At 56.3% G+C, this 17,875-nt stretch overlaps 2 protein-coding genes across 13 annotated transcripts in view; one reads left to right on the top strand and one right to left on the bottom strand.

Annotated features, from left to right (window-relative positions):
- LOC146395408 (uncharacterized) overlaps positions 1-449 on the bottom strand; it is a 104,665-nt gene extending 104,216 nt beyond the window's left edge. For both annotated transcript variants that reach the window (XM_085003141.1, XM_085003140.1), the window contains exon 1: positions 71-449. The gene's annotated coding sequence lies outside the window, so the exon portion shown is untranslated. The remainder of the gene's footprint in view (positions 1-70) is intronic.
- The window catches only part of GNAS (GNAS complex locus), a 78,956-nt gene that overhangs the window by 21,885 nt on the left and 39,196 nt on the right, over positions 1-17,875 (top strand). For 4 of the 11 annotated variants that reach the window (XM_021077151.2, XM_021077152.2, XM_021077153.2 and 1 more), the window contains exon 1: positions 2,317-4,822. In XM_021077151.2, the coding sequence (XP_020932810.1) occupies positions 2,851-4,822 (1,972 nt within the window). In that variant the 5' untranslated portion in view covers positions 2,317-2,850. 11 annotated transcript variants of the gene reach the window in all.

The raw sequence follows: 17,875 nt of genomic DNA on the forward strand, positions 1-17,875 counted from the left end.
GCGGAGGCTGACCGTCTCTCTGGGCCCCATCACGGCCTCCCGGGGCCTCCAAACCCCGACATCCACTGACCTTCCACTTCGGCAGGGCTCGGCATCCCCGGGACCTCAACTGCTTATCCATCTGGGGCTGCTCCTCTGCATCGGGGCAGCGCGCCCCCCTCGCCTCGGGGTCTGGGCCCTCTACCTCCGGGCCCGCCTCGCCTCGCCTCGCCCCGCCCCGGCGGCGCATCCCTGTGTTAGGTGGGTTTGCCCACCGCCATCAGCGAGAGCAAGGGCTGGCTCCCGAGAGCCCCCACCTCGCCTTTCGGCCCTCGGGACTTGGGGCGCCAGGAAGCGTGACCCCACGGCGCCCACCGGCCTCGTGGCATCCCAGGCCTGGCCGCCATACGCCCGCCCACCGACCGCTCCAACCCACCCCAGCCTCACAACCTCTTAGGGCGTTCCAACGCGGCGCCCCCTATTGGACCTCCCACTCATATCCGGTTTCCGGTCCGGCGCCCCCTGCTCATTCGCCAGGCAGCTTTGATTGGCGTGACCCCGGCCCAATGGCTGACCCAGTGCTGGGGTCTGAGGAGAGTGAGTTGACAGTTGCGACCCAGGTAGCCCATTCAGTGGATGCCGCAATGGCTGAGCCTTTACGCGTGGGGGTAGTTGTCCAAAGTTTGAACCAAAGTTCTTTGTTGGCACTTGAAAGGGTATCGACCCGTAGAGCTGAGACGATACACCTTTGGGGGCTTCCAAACGTTACCCGGGGTCCGACTTTGTCAGATTTCTTCTGCGCAGCGCGGCCGCGAGCATGGTCGATGCGGGGGCAGTGATGCGCTGTGGCCGTGGCCCCCTTGTTCTAAGAGGGATGCGTTCGATTTACCAATATTGGAGCGTGCGTGCATACGTGGTTCGCCCGCCTGCAGCTCGTAGATACAGCGATCCAGGCGGTGCGCGCCGCTTGCCGCTTGCCGCAGCCCACTCCGTGCAGCGCTCGTCCTGCCACCTCTCCCCACCCCAAGGCCAGGCGACCACCTCCCTCCTGCCTAGCTGCCTTGCACCTAAAAGTGGCTCACGGGTCCATGTCACCCACTGGCGAGACAGAACTGATGCCCGTTCCTGGGTGTTACGTGAAACGCAAGCAGAAATTTTTCGCGGGGCTCAAATCCCTCTGTAGACCCCAAACCCAAAGCAGTATATATGCACGCCCCCAACCCACCCAGATGATGAGGGCATGTATCCCCACCAGCTCTGAGCCCACCATGTCCTACGGCAACAGGAGCGCAGCCAGACGTCTGCCGGATCTCTCGCCGGACTTAATGCCGCCGTGGCGGCTCAAGCATTGGAAAAGTAAAGCAGCTGCTGTGGGAGACCATAGGAAGAGGAGAGGGACTGAAAGGGGGCAGAACGGGGCTGGAGAGGGGCTGGAGAGAAGCTAGAGGAACTGTCCGACCAACCCCGCAGCCGGTGCCCGAGGCAGGGAGCGGCGCGCCGCGGCTGCAGCTGCCGGCTCGGCACGGTGTGTATCGTTGGGTTCGGTGCGCACGGGGTTGTTCAATCTCCGAGACCACCCTAAACCAGCCATAAATTTCGAGTAAAATTCCATTTAACCTTTCCCCCCGAACGGTAGGACCCCCCAGCACTCTGGGGCCTGCACTCTCTGGGGTCCCTGTGTGCGTCCTGCGCCCCCCGTTCCGTGCCGCGGCAGGTACCGCTTAGAGAATTTCCATGATGCGTGCGCGAGACCCTCTTATCCCCCTGTATTTCTCATCATCCCCATAAACAGGAAAGAACCCTGCCTGCGCTGCCCTTGGCTACTGCGGAGACCCCAGAATGTGATGAGGATGGGGGACATTTAAGTGTTTTTTAGGAGCCAGCCTCGGCAAGCCGGCAAACAAAAGCTACCGAAACGACTAAACGGTGGAAAGTAACCCAACACGTTTTAAAAACAAACTGCGTGCTCACACGCTGCAGCCCCTTGCCCCTCGCCTCCTTTCTGCTCCGCCGGTGGGCTCACGACCACCTGTCGCATCCCTGCGCGCTCCTGCACCCCCTTCCCCCGCGCCCAAAGCCTTGCGCTCCAGACTTGAGGCTTTAAGATTGGAGGCAGTCCAGGGCTGGGGGGCTGCGGCTCAGGGGTTCTGGGGTAATTTGGGGTTACGAAACACTCCTGCAGTCCCCCCCTCCCCCCGAGGAGAGTCTGTTGGGTCTGGGAGGGAGGGTTTCAGCTCCTGCGCTCGAGCAGCCAGGGGCCCACGTCTTGCGTCACGTGTCCCTCAACGCAAGAGAGCTCTCTGGCCAGGGGAGAAGAGAGGAGAAAGACTCCAAATCAGTCAGGGAGAGGACTGGAAGGAGCCAAAACGTCCCTGCGAAGCCTGCGCTCATCAGACCCCTTACCCAAAGTCCGGGGCTCCCGGCGCCGGGAGCAGGCTACCGGAGCCACCTTGGCACCGCGGCCGGCGTCCTCTGGTGGCGGAGAAAGAGCACTACGAGCGACTTTCGGACCGAATCGGCGCGCTCCTCTGATCCAAACAGGCGGGGCTGGCCTGGAGCTAAGAGAAAGAGATAAGAGTGGACAAGGCAGGCCAAGGTGGGGTGTGTGTGTGTGTGTGCCAGGGGCAGCCTGAGAGGATAAAAAGTGGCCAAGAAGGAGCCAAGACTCAATGAGCAACAATAGAATTGCTTCTGCCACCGTGGAGGGGTTGATGCCCTGAACCCCCAGACCTCAGAGGGGTGGAAAGTGAGGTTGGAGACCTTCCTCACTGGCACTTTGATTTTTTTAGAAAAAATTTTTTTCACCCTAGTTCGGTTGGGTGCTCCGTTTTACGGGGCCCCAAGTTTATTTTAAGAAGCCGCCACCGTGTTATGGGCGTGCGCAACTGCCTCGACGGCAATAATATGTCAGGACAACGCAATAGCCCCCCTGAACACGGGGAGCAGCCCGAGCAACCACCCTTGGAGGCCCCAGGGGCAGCTGCCTCCGGTGCTGGGACTGGCACAGCCGAAGAGATGGAGACCGAACCGCCTCACAGCGAGCCCATCCCCATCAAGACTGAAGGCGAGGCCAGTGGACCCCCAGAAGTCTCCCGGCCCAACCTCCAAAGCCTCGGCCAAGCCATCAAGGAAGCCGGAGCTGGAGACCATGGAGACTACAGTCCACCCCCTGAGGAAGCCATGCCCTTCGAGGTCGAGCAGTCCGGCTTGGGGGGCTTCTGGCCTGCCCAGGAGCACCCTGGAGACACCCCTGGGGCCGGTGCAGGCCTTGAGACCTCCAGCCCAGCGATCATGGAGCCCAGAGCCTTCAGGGAGACCATACCAAGCCTGGGAAGCTACAGCCCTCCGCCAGAAGAAGCTATGCCCTTTGAGTTTGAGCAGCCTGCCCAGGGAGGCAGCAGCCAACCTCTCTTGCAGGTCTCAGACCTTGCTCCAGGAGGCCCAGGTGCGGGGGTCTTTAGAGCTCCTCCCCAGGAGCCCCGAGCTCTCAGACCTGCAAACGCAGGCTTCAGAAGAGGCTGCAGCCCTCCCCCTGAGGAGGATATGCCATGTGAGTTTGATGGAGCAGCCTTTGGGGACGACAGCCCACCTCCTGGGCTCCCCCGAGCTCTCCCACAAATCGACGGCAGTGGCGACAGCCAGATCGCGCCGGTCGCGGTCCCGAGTGAGGTCCTCCTCGCTCCCGCCGCGAACGAGCCCCCCCTCTGGATCCCAGGCAGCGGCGGCAGCCCATCTCGAGAGGCTGTCAGACCTCCTCCACACTTCGCAGGCGACAGCCCCCCAATGGAGATCTCCGGACCCCAGCGCGAAGCTGGCATCGCCCCCGATGGGGTCGACGACGCTCCCGTCAACGTGGACAGCCCCCCAGTCGCGCCTGACAGCCCGCCCATCGAGGTCTCCGGAGCCCCCGTTAAGAGAGAGCCGGCGGAGGGAGAGAGACCCCCAGCCGAGGGAGAAGAAGCCGACATGGAAGGAGGATCAGCCTCCGCTGCCGCAGAGGGAAGCAAAGTCCCCGATCCCGGGGATGGAGCCCCGGCTGCCGGGGCAGCCCCTGCCTCTCCAGCCGCCGGGGCAGCCCCTTCCGTCCCTGCCTCTCCAGCCGCAGGAGCAGCCCCTGAGGCTCCAGCCGAAGGGGCAGCCCCGGCCACCCCTGATAGTCCAGCCTCTGGGGCAGCCCCTGCCGCCCCGGATGCTCCTGCCGCCGGGGCAGCGCCAGCCGCCCCAGCCGCTCCTGCCGCCCGAGCAGCCCCAGCTGTTCCTGCCGCCCGGGCAGCCTCAGCCGCTCCTGCCGCCCGGGCAGCCCCAGCCGCCCGGGCCGCTTCTGCCTCCCGGGCCGTCCCTGACTACGGAGCCCGACCCAAGATCGGTTTCCTTAGACCCCCCAGCCCCGAGATCCAGGCTGCCGACCCGCCTACTCCGCAGCCTCCTCGCGCGTATGCCTGGCGGGGCAGGTCTGAGCGCTGCTGCGAACGCTACGACGATGAAATCTCGGTCAGCAGCGACAGCGGAGACGAATCCGACGATGGGACCTTCGGATGTCGCCGCTGGTTCCTGTCCAGGCGAAACCGCCGCCGCCGAAAGCCCCGGCGCAACTTGCTCCGCAACTTCCTCGTCCAGGCTTTCGGAGGCTGCTTCTGCGGATCTGAGAGCCCCCAGTCCGGAGGCTCAGTCGGCCCCAAGGTCAAGAAGGTTCCCCTGGCGGAGAAGCGCAGACAAACACGCAAGGAAAGCATCGAGAAGCGCGCCCAGAAGCGCGCGGAGAAGAGACGCAGCAAGCTCATCGAGAAGCAACTCCAGAACGAGAAGATGGGCTACATGTGTACGCACCGCCTGCTGCTTCTAGGTAATGCGGCGGACTCTGCCCGTGGAGAGCAGGGCCGCCCGGGCGCCCCGGGAGCGGGTGGCCGGGCTGCCGGGTGGGACCCGGGGCCTGGCCGCGGGAGGAGTGGATCTGGGCAAAGGCGGGAAGAGCCTGCTAGAAAGTTCCAGTGAAGGGCCCCAACTTAGCCCCAGGAACGGGAGGGTCCTGGGTGGGCTCGGGTGGCGAAGTATATGCCCTTTAGGGGGAAAAGTGGTGCCCTACAACACTGAGGGTCGTTTCCAGCTGGACAAACCAGGGCCAGCGATCGTAAGACGGCGCCGAGTCGTGGGGTGGGGGACGGCAAGAAAGGCGGGGGATTCAGGTGAGCCAGGAACTGGAGGGGAGGGTTGTGGGGTTGCTCAGGCTAGGCTGGCTGGGGCCGTGGTGGTGGGTTGGGGTCGCTGGGGAAGGCGCGTCCCCGCCTCGCCTGGCACGGCCGCTTGGACCCAGACAGCTTGTTGTTGGTGTGTGTCGGTGTCCATATTGTGTCCGCCTGTGCATGACATGCTAAAGTGTTCGCCAGTTCCCATCCCTGGCACCCCAATCACCCGCCGACTGTGTATTTGTACCGGGGAGTGGGCTGTCTTGTGTTGTGCGCCATTGCGCGGTCGAAAACTTTGCGTGTTCGCAACACTCCGGGGGTACCTGTGCGCTGGCGCTCTGCAGCGGCAGCGTGAAAACTGCGGAGAAGGTAGCGGGCGATGTTGGGGCCACTGGCCGGGTGGGGGGAGGGGGCCGCCTCCGGCCGGCCTCCATAACCTGTTTTCTGTCTGTCTCTCTCTTTCTCTCTTTTTTCCCCTTGCGCTAAGCGTTTCCTCACTTCTCATTCGTTCGCCAAACCCTCCCGCCTTTTCGGTTGAAAAACCAGACACTCAGGTATCTGGGGCGTCCGGGGCTGTGCGCATTAAATTCGGTATTCTGCACACACTTGGCACACCTGGGGGGGGGGGGAGGATGGAGGGAGGAGGAGGAAAAAAACAACAACCCACTTAACCTGCTGCAGGCAAGTCTGGATCCCAAACCACGCGGGGCCGCTTCCGGGGGCGGGGTGGGCGTGGCTATGGTTAAAAAATATGAAATCATTTCTTTCCTAGGGAAGAGCCTGAGGTAAGTCAATCATTTACACGTTTACAGAATAAATACAGTAGGAGGGGCTTGATTTCAAAAGAGAGGGGTCATGGCTTGGGAGCGAACGCCCATCCTGTCTTTGCAATGCAATTAAAATAAAACTTTTTAAAAAATGTTTCCAGTGTATTTTAAATGTGTGGACAAAATATGAGAAAACTGTGAGACCTGTCGATGTTCACATGCGAATTTTTTCAAGCAGCTTTAGCTGGGGGCAAAGAGGCTGAAGGTAAGCTTCCTCTGCATATGGGTTTGGGAGACAAAAACAGGAATAACCCCATTGGAAGGGTCCCTGTGGGGGCCCTGGCCCTGCCCCTCCTTCTCTGTGCACCCCTGCCACCTTCCAGGGGCCCCTCCCCTCCCCAGGACCCTCCTCCCGGGTCTCGCAGCCCTTCCCCGGCCCCGCCCAATTCCCCCCGCCCCCCTCCCCTAGACTCTCCGTAGCTCAAACCTGGGGCTTGACTCCCGTTCATCACAGCAGCCATTAGCAGTGGTCTCTGTGGCTTAAGTGAAAAGTTCAAAAGTGAAAGTTCACCCTCTCCATTTCTTGATTGTCAAAGATCTTTCAAGGGATTTCAAGATGAGTGTTTTTAAGGCTATGCTACATCTGTTTGCAAAATGTTTTATACTGCATGATGCCTTGTGTTTCTGACCTTATGGACATAGTCGTATGCTATTATGATGTGTGCCTCTCATGAATCACAGTTTTAAACGTGACGGTCATTTTCTTTATGCCCACCCAGGGTAGTGATGACAACATCAGTTCCCCGAGAACATACAGAAGGGAGGTAGCTGCACGTGTCGTATGTCCTGACTGCCGTAAAGGCACAGAGCCTCACATGACAACGTGCTGTTTTCCTGCAGACAACTGATTTTTGCGCTAACAGTTCCATTTCAATATTCTAAGCATAGCTCTGGGAAGCCAACCTGTGACGGGGGTGGGGGGCACAATTGGGGACAGACAGGAGAGCCAAGTGCACCATGTGCCCTTGACCCTTAATTGGCCCCCTTAGATGCTGGGGCCTCGGTTGCCTCACTTGTGAAGTGGAGCTTTGGAGCAAATCCTCACGAGCTTCCCCTTTGCTCCGTGTGGTGAAGCTCTCTTCTGGGGGGTTGGGGTGGGGCTGGGGAGCACAGTCCACTTAAATCAGGGCTGGAGGCTTATACCATAGATGATGCAGCACCAACCCCACAGCTGGGGTTGAGCCTTCAGAATATCGGAAGTTCCCCTTGCTTATCCTTGTTCCGTATCCAGGGGGGAAACTCCCCAGAATTAAAGGACATTCGCTGGGGCCACTCTGCCGTCATCCTGGCTCTGCGCCCAGGTCAGGCCCGTTTGGGTGCAGTGCAGTCCTGCAGACTGAACCCTGGGCCCTGCCTAGCGTGAACCGGGGTTCAGAGAGCCAGCGTGCCTGCTGAGGCAGTGCTGACTGTTGAGCCAGGCTACTCCCTGACAAGGTCTCCCTTAGCCAAAGTGACAAGAGAGGTGCCCCCCTCCCCCGAGGTCTGCATTCCTGACTGGGGAGGGGGAGAGGAGGACACTTAGGAGAAGGCTTTTCACTAACATTTAATTCCTAACATCCAAAGCAGCGCATCCGTATATGGACGCAGCCCTGAGAGTGTAGATCCAAGACCATCCTTTGACATGGTCCGAATTCGTGGCAAGCAGACTCATCTGTTGCTTTAAAAATGTGTGTGTGTGTGTGTGTGTTCATGTCTCTATACCCTCTCCATTGGTGTTGCCCATACGGCTTAACCACAGGACAGGGCATCTTCAAAAGGAAAAAGATAAATTGGCAGAAATAGATAAATCGATAGATGACCAGTGGCATGGCTACAGTTCTGGAAGAGCTAAAAAGTTGAAGCCTTTTTCTTAACACTGCCCAATAACAGACTTATTTCTGCCTTCCTATTGTCTTCTTGGATAATTTTGGTGGCTTCAACATATTTGGGAAACCTCATCTGGGTGAGAGCCTCGGTTTTGTAAAGAACGGAAGGGACTGCTAGTTAGAATTTCTTAGCACCTGCTGCATGTATTGCAGGCGTGCAGGCAAATGCTATCTACAATAATGGCTATTCTGCCATGACCCCTTATTTATACTGTGAATCTCAATTAATTGTATGATAATTTATTTATGCTACCAGGTACAACCTTGCTGCAGCCATCTCATCCTGCTGGTGCCCCGTTTTTCTTTTCTTTTTTTCGGTTTAGCCATTTTGCCACCTTCAAAATGCCTCCATGGAGCTGGTGGGTGCAGTGGGAAGGGCATGGCTTATCAGGCCCCACACCTCTTCTTTGCCTTTAAAAATCCAATTTCCTATAGGCCGTTTCTCCAAAAAAATGTTTTCCTATACAGCCAAGTTAATTTTGATAATTTGCCTACCTGGCATGTACTATGGAAAACTGGCACAAAGCCCCCGAAAGTGGGGTTTGTCCCTTTTTTGTATGTTCCTGCTGCCCCCACCCCCAGCTTGAAAGGGGGGAGCCTCAGAGTTCTTAGGAACCTGCAGGAGTAGTGGGTATACATAGTGATGGCACATGCTGCTTGTCTTTTTAAAAGCCTTTTCATCTAGTCGTCTTTGTCCTTTGCATCAGCCTTGGGCCATAAAAATATCATGGGGTCCCCATTTCATAGGCAAATAAACCAAAAGCTCAGAGATGAAATGTCAGGGCCTTTAGCTCAAAGGCTGCAAAAGGGACCCCAAGTTTCTAATTCAGATACGACAGTTCCCCCCCCCCCCAAATGGGGCAAGGAGCCATAGAGCATAGTTTCAATATAAGGCATGATCATGATAGGTGTTCTGTATGTTCTTAAAATCCCTTGTCAGATGACAGGTGTCCAGTCTTCTGCTTCCAGAATTATCGCCAGAGCCAGACAGCTCCCTGGTTATAAATGTCCATTGCGTGTCCATGAAACTCATGCCTCCTCATTTCTGGATACCTGTCATTGCTGTGGCCCAGATTGAGTTTCCACATCTGCTTCAACTCATCTGCCAACACTGCAGCCTTAGTTTGTTTGTGGGACTTTTTCTTTTCTTTTTTTTTAATGCAGGTTTTCTTGACAGTCTTTTGAAGACCTCCTGATAGTGTTTTTCTGCAGGGTCAGAAGCTTTTCTCTCTATTCAGGTGTCCACTACAAGGGTAATTTAAAAACACCGTTGACTTTGTGCCCAGCTCCCCTCCATTTTTAGCATTAGACTCTAATAGATGCTAGAATCTCCTGGCCTGGATCTAATGACTCTATTAAAATAACTCTTGCTCAATAATAATTCTTCATAGCGATTATTTTTTTTAAAGTACTCCTTCCTTTTAGTCAGGGCCAATTCCTTCTCCGTGAGAGTTGTTGCATAACCTTAAAGAATCACCTTTGACTTTTATCAGAGAAAGTTGGTCTTAAGCAAAAAAAAAAAAAACAAAAAAAAAAACAAATTTTTTTTAGAGAAGGGGCTCTATTTGAAAGTCTCCAGACCAGCCCTGTGTCTTCTTTATACACCCAGTTTCCCCACCAGATAAAACTTAGCCCCCACCCCCACCCCCAGCAAAACGGTGGCCCAGGGTTCCCACCAACAATTAAAAGAGTGAGTAGAGGAGGAGGGCAGGCGCATGGGCCAGGCCAGGGATCTCGCTTCGGCCCCGGTGCCCACCCCATTCCGGCCCCCTGAACGCCACCCTCAGTGGACGTCTCTGAATTAGACTGAAAGGCTCTTTGGCCTTCACATTCCCTTTCTGGCCTGTGGCCACCTGGGCCTAAGCTCTTCATCCCTTCAGGGGGCGAGAGAAAGATGGGCCCGCGTCTCTGTCTCTGGGCTTCTGCTGAAGCATCCGCAGGTCCAGAGCGACAGGAACTGAGATGGGCGCGTGGCGTGGGGGTGGGCCAAGGGGACTGACCGGGAGAGGGAGGGGCATGTCCAGAAGAGTCAGAGGAGGATGTGCCAATCCCTTAATCTCTCTAAAATGGGGGGCAAGGTACCAGAAGGGACCTTACCCCGCCCCCCCTGCCCCCCGGAAATCGAGAGACCCCTTTAACGCCGGGCCTGGCACCGATAAATGCTGCTCCTTTTGATGAGGAATTTGCTTTTCTTCCCGGACTTTCCTCTCCCAACGAGGGGGTCTTGTCTGTTTTCGTGTGTGTGTTGCTGTCTTCGGTGGCGCTGTTTTGTTTGCCGTGTTCCCCGTGAGCCGGGCGACGGACGGCGCGGCCTAGGCACCCATTCTGTTTCTCTGTCTCAGCATTTCAGAAGCCACTCTTTGGCCCCGTTTTGTGCCTCAGGATCAACCCGAGCCGTAGACCGCGGACACCTTGCCACATGTGTGAGCGTGTGGATCCCTGCTGGGTGAGCGGCCCGACACGGAGGGGCCTTCTTTGCGGTTTTGAACTTGTCCTGAGAAAGGGTCACCCGTCCCCTCTGCCGCCGTCGCCGCCGCCGCTGCCGCCTCCTCCTCCTCCTCCTCGCGTGACGGCCCCTTTCTGTAAATCCGCTCGCTCCTGCGATGGAGCCTGGGGACCTGAGCACAGGTCGCTCTGTGCTTGTGCCACATGCAAAAAACAAAACCAAGCTTGTCTCTAGTTTTGCCTCCCGACAGCCAGATGGTGACGCGGGCCAGCCACGGGGGACGGCGAGGAGGAGACCTCCAAGAACCAGGTAGGGAACACCGCGCAACAGCCACGTTGGACGTTTCATGACGGGGGTGGGGGGGTCCCGTGCTCAGCCCCACGGAGGATGCGGGGTCTCCAGGGAGGGGCGCCCGGCTCCCGGCGCGATGCCTGGAGGAGGTTTCCGCAGGCGGTGCCGGGGGCTGTCACCAGGGCGTCGGGTAACTGATCGGTAACTGATCGGTGATGAAAATGAAGGGCGTGTGCCTGTCGCACTTACTTAGAGGGAAGAATCCCACGGGGCCTCGCAGGGTAATTTGTGAAACCCCAGGAGAATTCCCGAGCGTGCTGCCTCGCGGAGCTCTGCCCACAGAACGTGAACGCCGGCGCTCGCTCCGTGTCTCTTAATGATTCAGTTTGGGGCGAGGAGAGAGGTAGCAAGGCAGCAATTGCCATCCCATCCCGAATGTGCTGTGACTCAGTCGGGGCTTCCGAAGTTGTCACACTTACGTGGTGTGTGGGACACTGCGAGCACTTAAACTTCCTTTCATGAGCCGGGACCGCGGAGGAAGGTGTCTGGCCCCCACTTTCCAGGGCGCCGGCCGTCGAGCTCCGTGTATCCAGGAGCCTCTCCCCTCCGGCCAAAGACCATGCTACCTCCCTCCTCTTTGCTCCCTGAAGGCCTCTGCCTTGCCTCAAACTGACCACGAGTCCGCACACGGCTGTGAAGGTATTTCTTGCAGGCAGCCTCCATTCAGGTAAGTTCGCAGCCGTGGGGTGTTTTTGGACATGAAAGCGTAATTCGTAAGAGAAGGCGCAAGAACTCAAAGCAGGCCTCGTGGTGGCCCCTGGCGACCAGGTCCCCTGTCTTAGCTACTGTTCCTCCCAGCAACCCCGACCTTGGGGACCACAGGCCTGGGCCTCAGTTTCTTTAGGAAACGTAGCCGATTGGCCCCTTTCAGAAAGAAGGCAAACCCACCTGTTGAGAGTAGGCGGTGGCTCAGACTCACCCTTTTAAGAGATGCCACGTGCTTCTCGGTGGTTCTGTAAGGTAACGCCTGCGTTTTGTGGCCTCCGTGGGCTGCTAACATCATAGAAAGTGTCCATCTTAATTCCTTATAGCCGTTCCCTGTCTGGGTCTTTTAGGACTCCAAGATGCTTCATCAACTTACTCCTAAAATCAGACCCGTCATTCAGGGGTCCTTCTGCCCACTGCCCCCACAAAGAGGAATTTTATTCATGACTGCTTCTGGAGGGGCCCAGAGATAGCTGCTATTCCAGGTGGCCACTAGATGGTGAGATGACACAGGCAGAAGAAAGGTGTCACATCCACAGGAAAAAACGAGTGAGGAAGGGAAGAGCCCGCAGAGGCAGAGCAGGGTCCCCTCCACCTTTACCCCCCCCAGTCCCGCCCCTGCCCCCAGACAAAGCCTGGATTTAATGGCCCCCAGGCGTCCGTCAAACCTAGCCTTTTATTGTTAAGCTGTGACTTTTCCCTGTTGAGTCTGGGCTGGGGTTTTAGCATCTCCGGGGGGCTCTGTCTAACCAGGGGGACCGTAACTCCTACCCACTGGATGCCAGGAACACACACACCCACAGCCCCCCATCCTCCCACCCCACCCACCACTGCCACATACGCACACAGTGTGACAGCTGAAATGCCAGTCATTGCCAGTGGCTTCTGGGAGGTGGGGTTGGGTAGATGTCACCCCGAGTTGAGAACCGCCACCCTAACATTATCAACAGCCAATTCTGGGGGAGGTGCAGACCGTTCCTGCTGTTGCTTGAACACCTTAAAAGTTATCCTCAGAGAGACGGTTTACTAGCAACCCGCCAGAAATGGTGATTGCGGTGTTGGTGCTTCCTGGTAGAAATCATTCCCAAAATCTCTGAAAAGAAGGGACCTAGGAGCTCCCTGGTGGCTCAGTGGGTTAAGGAACCAGCGTCGTCACTGCTGTGGCGCAGGTTCCACCCCTGGCCTGGGAACTTCCACACGCCGTGGGTGTGGCCAGACAAAGAAAAGGAAGTGACTAGAAGGTCACCAGATGACCCTAAGTAGACGAGAAAAGGGAATTCGTCCAGGGAAGTAAATGATGAATTGGCCCAAGACTGAGATTAACCGAGTCGGGCCTGGAGCCAATCAGTGGGCTCAGTGAACCAGGGCTTGCCTAGATCTTAACCCTCAGACGATCACGTCCGCCACTCAGGGGTCCTTTGGGGGCCTTGGTCCACGGCAGGCAGGGTCTTGGCCTTGTCTGCCGTGCACTGTAGAGAGGGGGGGCCAAGATGACAAGGACCAGCACTAATCATCGTTGTTATATTACCATTATTGTTGCTCATTAGTGCTGTCATTGGTGCTGGCACTCGTTATCCCATGGCTCTGGGGCGGCTGGGGCCCCACTGTGCCTGTGTCCCCCCGACACAAGTGGGGCCTGTCATTGGTAGTGTGTGCCCACCACCCACAGGGTGTGGGGCCTGCCAGGGGCGTCCTCTCCGTCCCAGGCCCTCAGGGAACCAGCCCATAGCATAGAGGTCCCCCCCGCCTTGGAGCACTTGAAGTTTCAGGGCAGGAAGTGACGCAGTGGGGCGGGTAGGGGGGCCGTGGAAGGAATGCCACTGAATGACTATGCTGAGAAAGGCAAAACTGATCCTTTAACTTTGTGGTACAGCAGAAATGTTCACAGCCCTGCGAATGAGCTGTACTTCAATGCAACTTCGAAAGATCTTTTAGAAATAAAACATCCTTGTGTCAATACATAACCCAGGGCCATTTCCCGGTCAAGAGAGTTGCACTTGGTTTTCAATACGATGGCCAAGCCCTCCACGCCCCCACCCCCTATGCTGGGACAGATTCTATAACCAGTATCTTGGAATAATGACAATAGGAATACACGATTTTATTTTTAAATAGTGGCCGAGTCCCCCAGTTTGTACCTATCCAGCCTCTCCCCCAGGTAACCCTTCTGGGAGCAGACAGTTGCTTCCTTCTTATATTTTGAGCCGCAGATATTTGCATTTTTGCCCTCTTCTGATCTTCTAGTAGAGCTTTCAGATGTTACTGATGCATCAGAGAATTCATTTTTTTGGACGAAAGGTTTTTTTTTTCCCCTTAGAGACCTTGGAATTTGTGGTCTTTTCACTTAACTGCAAAGTCTAGAAGGAAAAAAACAAAACAAAACCCTACTCTCCACGCCAGACAGCTGTATGAATTTAGACTTTTGCTTTTACTGTCAAGATTACTTCAGGGTGGAGCCTGATCGGTAATTTGATAAATTATATATTGGACATGTTCAGTTGAAAATGCCATTTTTTAAAATAGGTTCCAAGTTTAGTTAAGCAAAGTGCCTCCAAAGATCTTATTGCAGAGTCCTCAAAACGACACACGGCATGTTTTTTGAGTGTTGATTTTGACTTTTTGCCTGAGACCAAGTGCAACATCTTTTCAAGGAAATGCTTAGAAGGCTCCGGCCAGAACCCAAAAACAAATGGCCAGATGTCAGGGGAAAAAATTTTTAAAGTTGGGTTGCCAGCAAACGAATAGCTATTCCTATTTAAACACGTAAGTGATTTCATTTCTTCCTTTTTTCACCACTCGAAGGGAAGCATATTAGACCCTTCTGTTTTGCCAACAACTAGCCAGGGCTGGTTTTAAGATGGACACTTGAAGGAGGTTCCCCTTTCCAAATAAGAGTCTCCAGACGTTTTTCTGGCGGGACCCGGTCACCCCACAGCACCCACAGGAAATCCTTATCCTTGGGCGGTTTGGGTTCTAGTGGGAGCCTCTGGTGACCACTGCCTGTAATTTTTCCAAGTGGCTCTGATTGGGGAGGGGGTGGGCAGAGGAGCCCTAGCTTCTCTGGGGGGGCACCAGGATGGTGGACAGAGATCACTGGGTAATATTAGAGGGTTCTCATGCCTGGGACCTTGGTTGATTCCCATGCTCTAGTCAAGGAGTCCATGCATTTGCCAAGTGACACCCAGAAAAGGCCAAATTTTGATTCTGGAAATTCCTGACAAGGGTCCATGTTGTGATAACTCTGCCAGGGTCAGGGGAAGGGCTTCAGTGTGGTGGGTGGTCCCAGAGACAGCCGGGGAGCGGGGGTCCCCTCGGTGCTCAGCTTTAGGCACCAAGAGGTCCAATCCCAAACCCCACATCCTTGCAGACGTCTTGTCCTGAGGCTCAAGTCCACAGTGGCAGAGGTCTCTCCTCTCTTCTTCTGGCCCTAAACCCTTGACTCCCCGGAGACAGTGTCTGACGCCCCAACACCGGGGGACACCCTTCCTTCTGCCAGGAACAAGGCAGGAGTTTAGGAAGCTGGGATCCCGACAGAGGCCACCAGGGCTGCCTTCCACTGAGAGAGGGTGCCGTCCCCTTCCCCGCAGAGGTCCGCCCAGCTCAGAAACGGGGAAGCCGAGACCAGCCTCTCAAGGAATTCCCTCATTTCTTTCTTGATTTCTCTTTTCTTTCTGCACCTCTCTTTCTCCTGAGATTTAAAAAAAAAATAAGATTCTTATGGGGAGGGGGTGGTCTGAGCAAGAAATCTTTTTTTTTTTTTTTTTAATAGGGAAAGACATGAAAACCCCAACTCTGTAGGCCCAGGAAGCAGACACTAAAATAAAGCAAGGCTGCTCCAGACTGGCTGGCAGATGGCGCTCGGCTTTTACTGTTGAGAGCCTGGCTTTTCAAAATTCCCTGTGAGCGGGCGGAAGGCACAGCTCCCCAAGCCCCCTCCGCTGATCCTCCTTCCCAGGGACCCAGCCCCGCCCCCAAGGCCCAGGGCCAGCTTTAAAGGTTTTCCAGTTGAACAATGGATATCGGAGGACAGATCCTGTCACTTGGAACTAGTGGCTCTGTGAGACCCTAGCCAGGGCAGAAAACACACTATCAGAGTGACCTCTGCCTCCCCAGCCCGCCTGCGTGCCCTGGGCCTTCCGGGAACCAGTTCTGGGGCCTTGGGCAAATCCTTTATCTTCTGGGTCCCTGCTTTCCCCATCTGAAAAGTGAGGGGTGTGTCCTTCTCACTGTAAAACTTCTTCGAGTCTCTCCTAAAAAGTTTGACTAGAACAGGTATGCCAAACACCCCCTCCCTGACGCCCGCCAGCCCCGCAGACACACACTCTGCCCTTTCAAGTTGCCTTCCAAAATGGCAGATTGCACAGGAAACTCCAGGCCTCGCTCTTGCCCCTGGATTCATAATTAATAATTTCTGGGTACCCATCACAGAAGAATCTTTGCAGGAAGCAGAGGAGTGTGGGACTTTTTTCTCACCCCAATCGAGAGCTAGAAAAGAACTCCAGATGTGGGCAGAGGTCCCTTTTTCCATCAGGGAAACCCAGGGAGCCTTCCTGGAGGAGGTGGCATTTGAGACAGTATGGGAGGATGCAGGGAAATGAGGGAATAGGATTTGGGGTGGATGTGCGATGCTGTCTCAGAACATACTGGCTGAGGGGGACTCCTTATCGCTTTTTCATCCATGAGCACGTCGTTGGGGTTTGAGGGTCTCGGAGATGGCAGGGCTAGTTCTCATTTTCCCCCCTCTACCGCCCCCCCCCCCCAACCTCTCAGGGCTGCAAAACCCCTGTGTGCTAAGGAGCATGCTTACTAGGAAGAGTCTTCCCAGCTAAGTTGGGACCCCTGTCCTCCATCCCAGGCCTGACCCTGGACTTGGGGGAAGGTCACTTCTGCCTTGTTGAGGCCAAGTCTCCAGGGGAGGGGAGGTTGCCTCTGATGGCGGCTGGGGCCAGGTTCCTCGGTTCCAAAGAGAACAGGCATCCTTGCCACTCCCCCGCCCCGCAGCAGCTGTAAAATCATGAGCTCATCTGTTCGAGAAGGGCCTCGAGAACTCCTGCCAGGGCCTCCCGAGTCCCTTCCGTCATGGGAACGTATCCGTTCCCAGTGAAACCTGCCCGCCGTGCCCATCCTTAGACGCGTCCCCTGCTCTCTTTCTTTCATAGTTGAAAAATCAAAGGACCTGATAAAATACATCAACGTCGGGCAAAAGCTTTCCCCCTTCTGCCATGAAAATCCTCTTCTTTAAGTTAACAAACTTTATTCCCACATTCTTCGCCTACACGCCGCATCTTCTGGGGCGTCTAGAAAGCTTTCCTTACCTTCGTGCTCGTCACCCCCCCCCCCGCCACGTGCAGCCCACCCCTTGGCCAGGATGCAGGGGCGCCAGGACTCTGGGTGGGGGGCGCAGGGAAGGCAGGGCAGGTGGGCTCCCCCGTGTCCGGCCCCTTTTCTGGGCCGTAGAGTGCCTCCCCCACCAGAGGTCAGCAGAGAGCGTGGAATGCCTGGGAAGCTCGCAGGAAGTGGGATCACTTGGAATTTTCTAGATGAAATGTTAGGAAGCGCAAGGGAAAAAAGCCGCAGGTTTTTGCGGGGAGGGGGGCAGATCTCGGGGTTGGGGTCTCAAACTGTGCTGGGTGCCAGGGAGCTTGGCTTTCACACCCAGCCTGCCATTCTGGGCTTGGGGGCCTGTGCATTTGGTGGGTGTCTTTGCCCGGTTCTCCCCCCTCCACGACACACACGCCTTTGTGTGTGTGGGGGCCATGCCCGCTCAGCTCAGTCCCCCCCCCCAATGCCCCCCGGTGCCAGGCCAGCCCCTTCCCCTTCCCTCGGCGCTGGGAACCCGCACCCCATACTCTCCCCGGCCCCTTTCCCTTTTTCTTCCAGAAGTTGTACTTATTGTTAAAATGACATTCTAATATTCCAGGAAATCCCCCACCCCGCCCTTATCCTGTCCGGGTTTTCTATCTCCTTATCTCCCCCTGTCCTCTGCCCAGATGTATGGATGTCTCTAAAGAGGATGCGACCCGCGGGCACCACTCCATCTCGAGCCCCCCCTGCCGCACTGACTTCCTTAGCGCTTTTCCCACGTTGCGCATTGTGTCCTTTCGGGGCCGGTGTCCTTGCTCAGCCCTTCTGCCCGGGTTGCGCAGGGGGCAAAGGGACCCGCTGCCTTTGTCTTTCCTCCCCTGCACGTTTGCAAACCCCCCTGAGGTTAAAAAGCAGCTCTCGCCAGCCTGTTCTTTCCTGGAGAGAGAGAGGTGCCAAAGGAAGGGGAGAGAGAGGGGAACACAGGAGTGAAATAAAAAGTTTGACAGAGAGAGAAGGGAGAGCGAAAAAAGCGCCGTTGGTAAACTGGGCTCTGAACCCAGGAACCCAAGACGGCTGCCTGTCCTCTAGGAACTTAGCTTCTGGAAGGGAAGCGATCTGATCAGGTTGCAAGTCATTGAAGCTGCACCAGGCAGAGCTGGAGAGAGGCCAGGGCCAGCGGCCAGCGCAGCTGAGGGGCCAGGCTGGCTGGGACCT

This window comes from Sus scrofa, chromosome 17 (assembly GCF_054392235.1).
Source record: "Sus scrofa isolate SSC_HxYL_T2T_F1_AM1 chromosome 17, Sscrofa_HxYL_maternal_Yorkshire_Landrace_v2.0, whole genome shotgun sequence".
NCBI lineage: Eukaryota > Metazoa > Chordata > Mammalia > Artiodactyla > Suidae > Sus > Sus scrofa.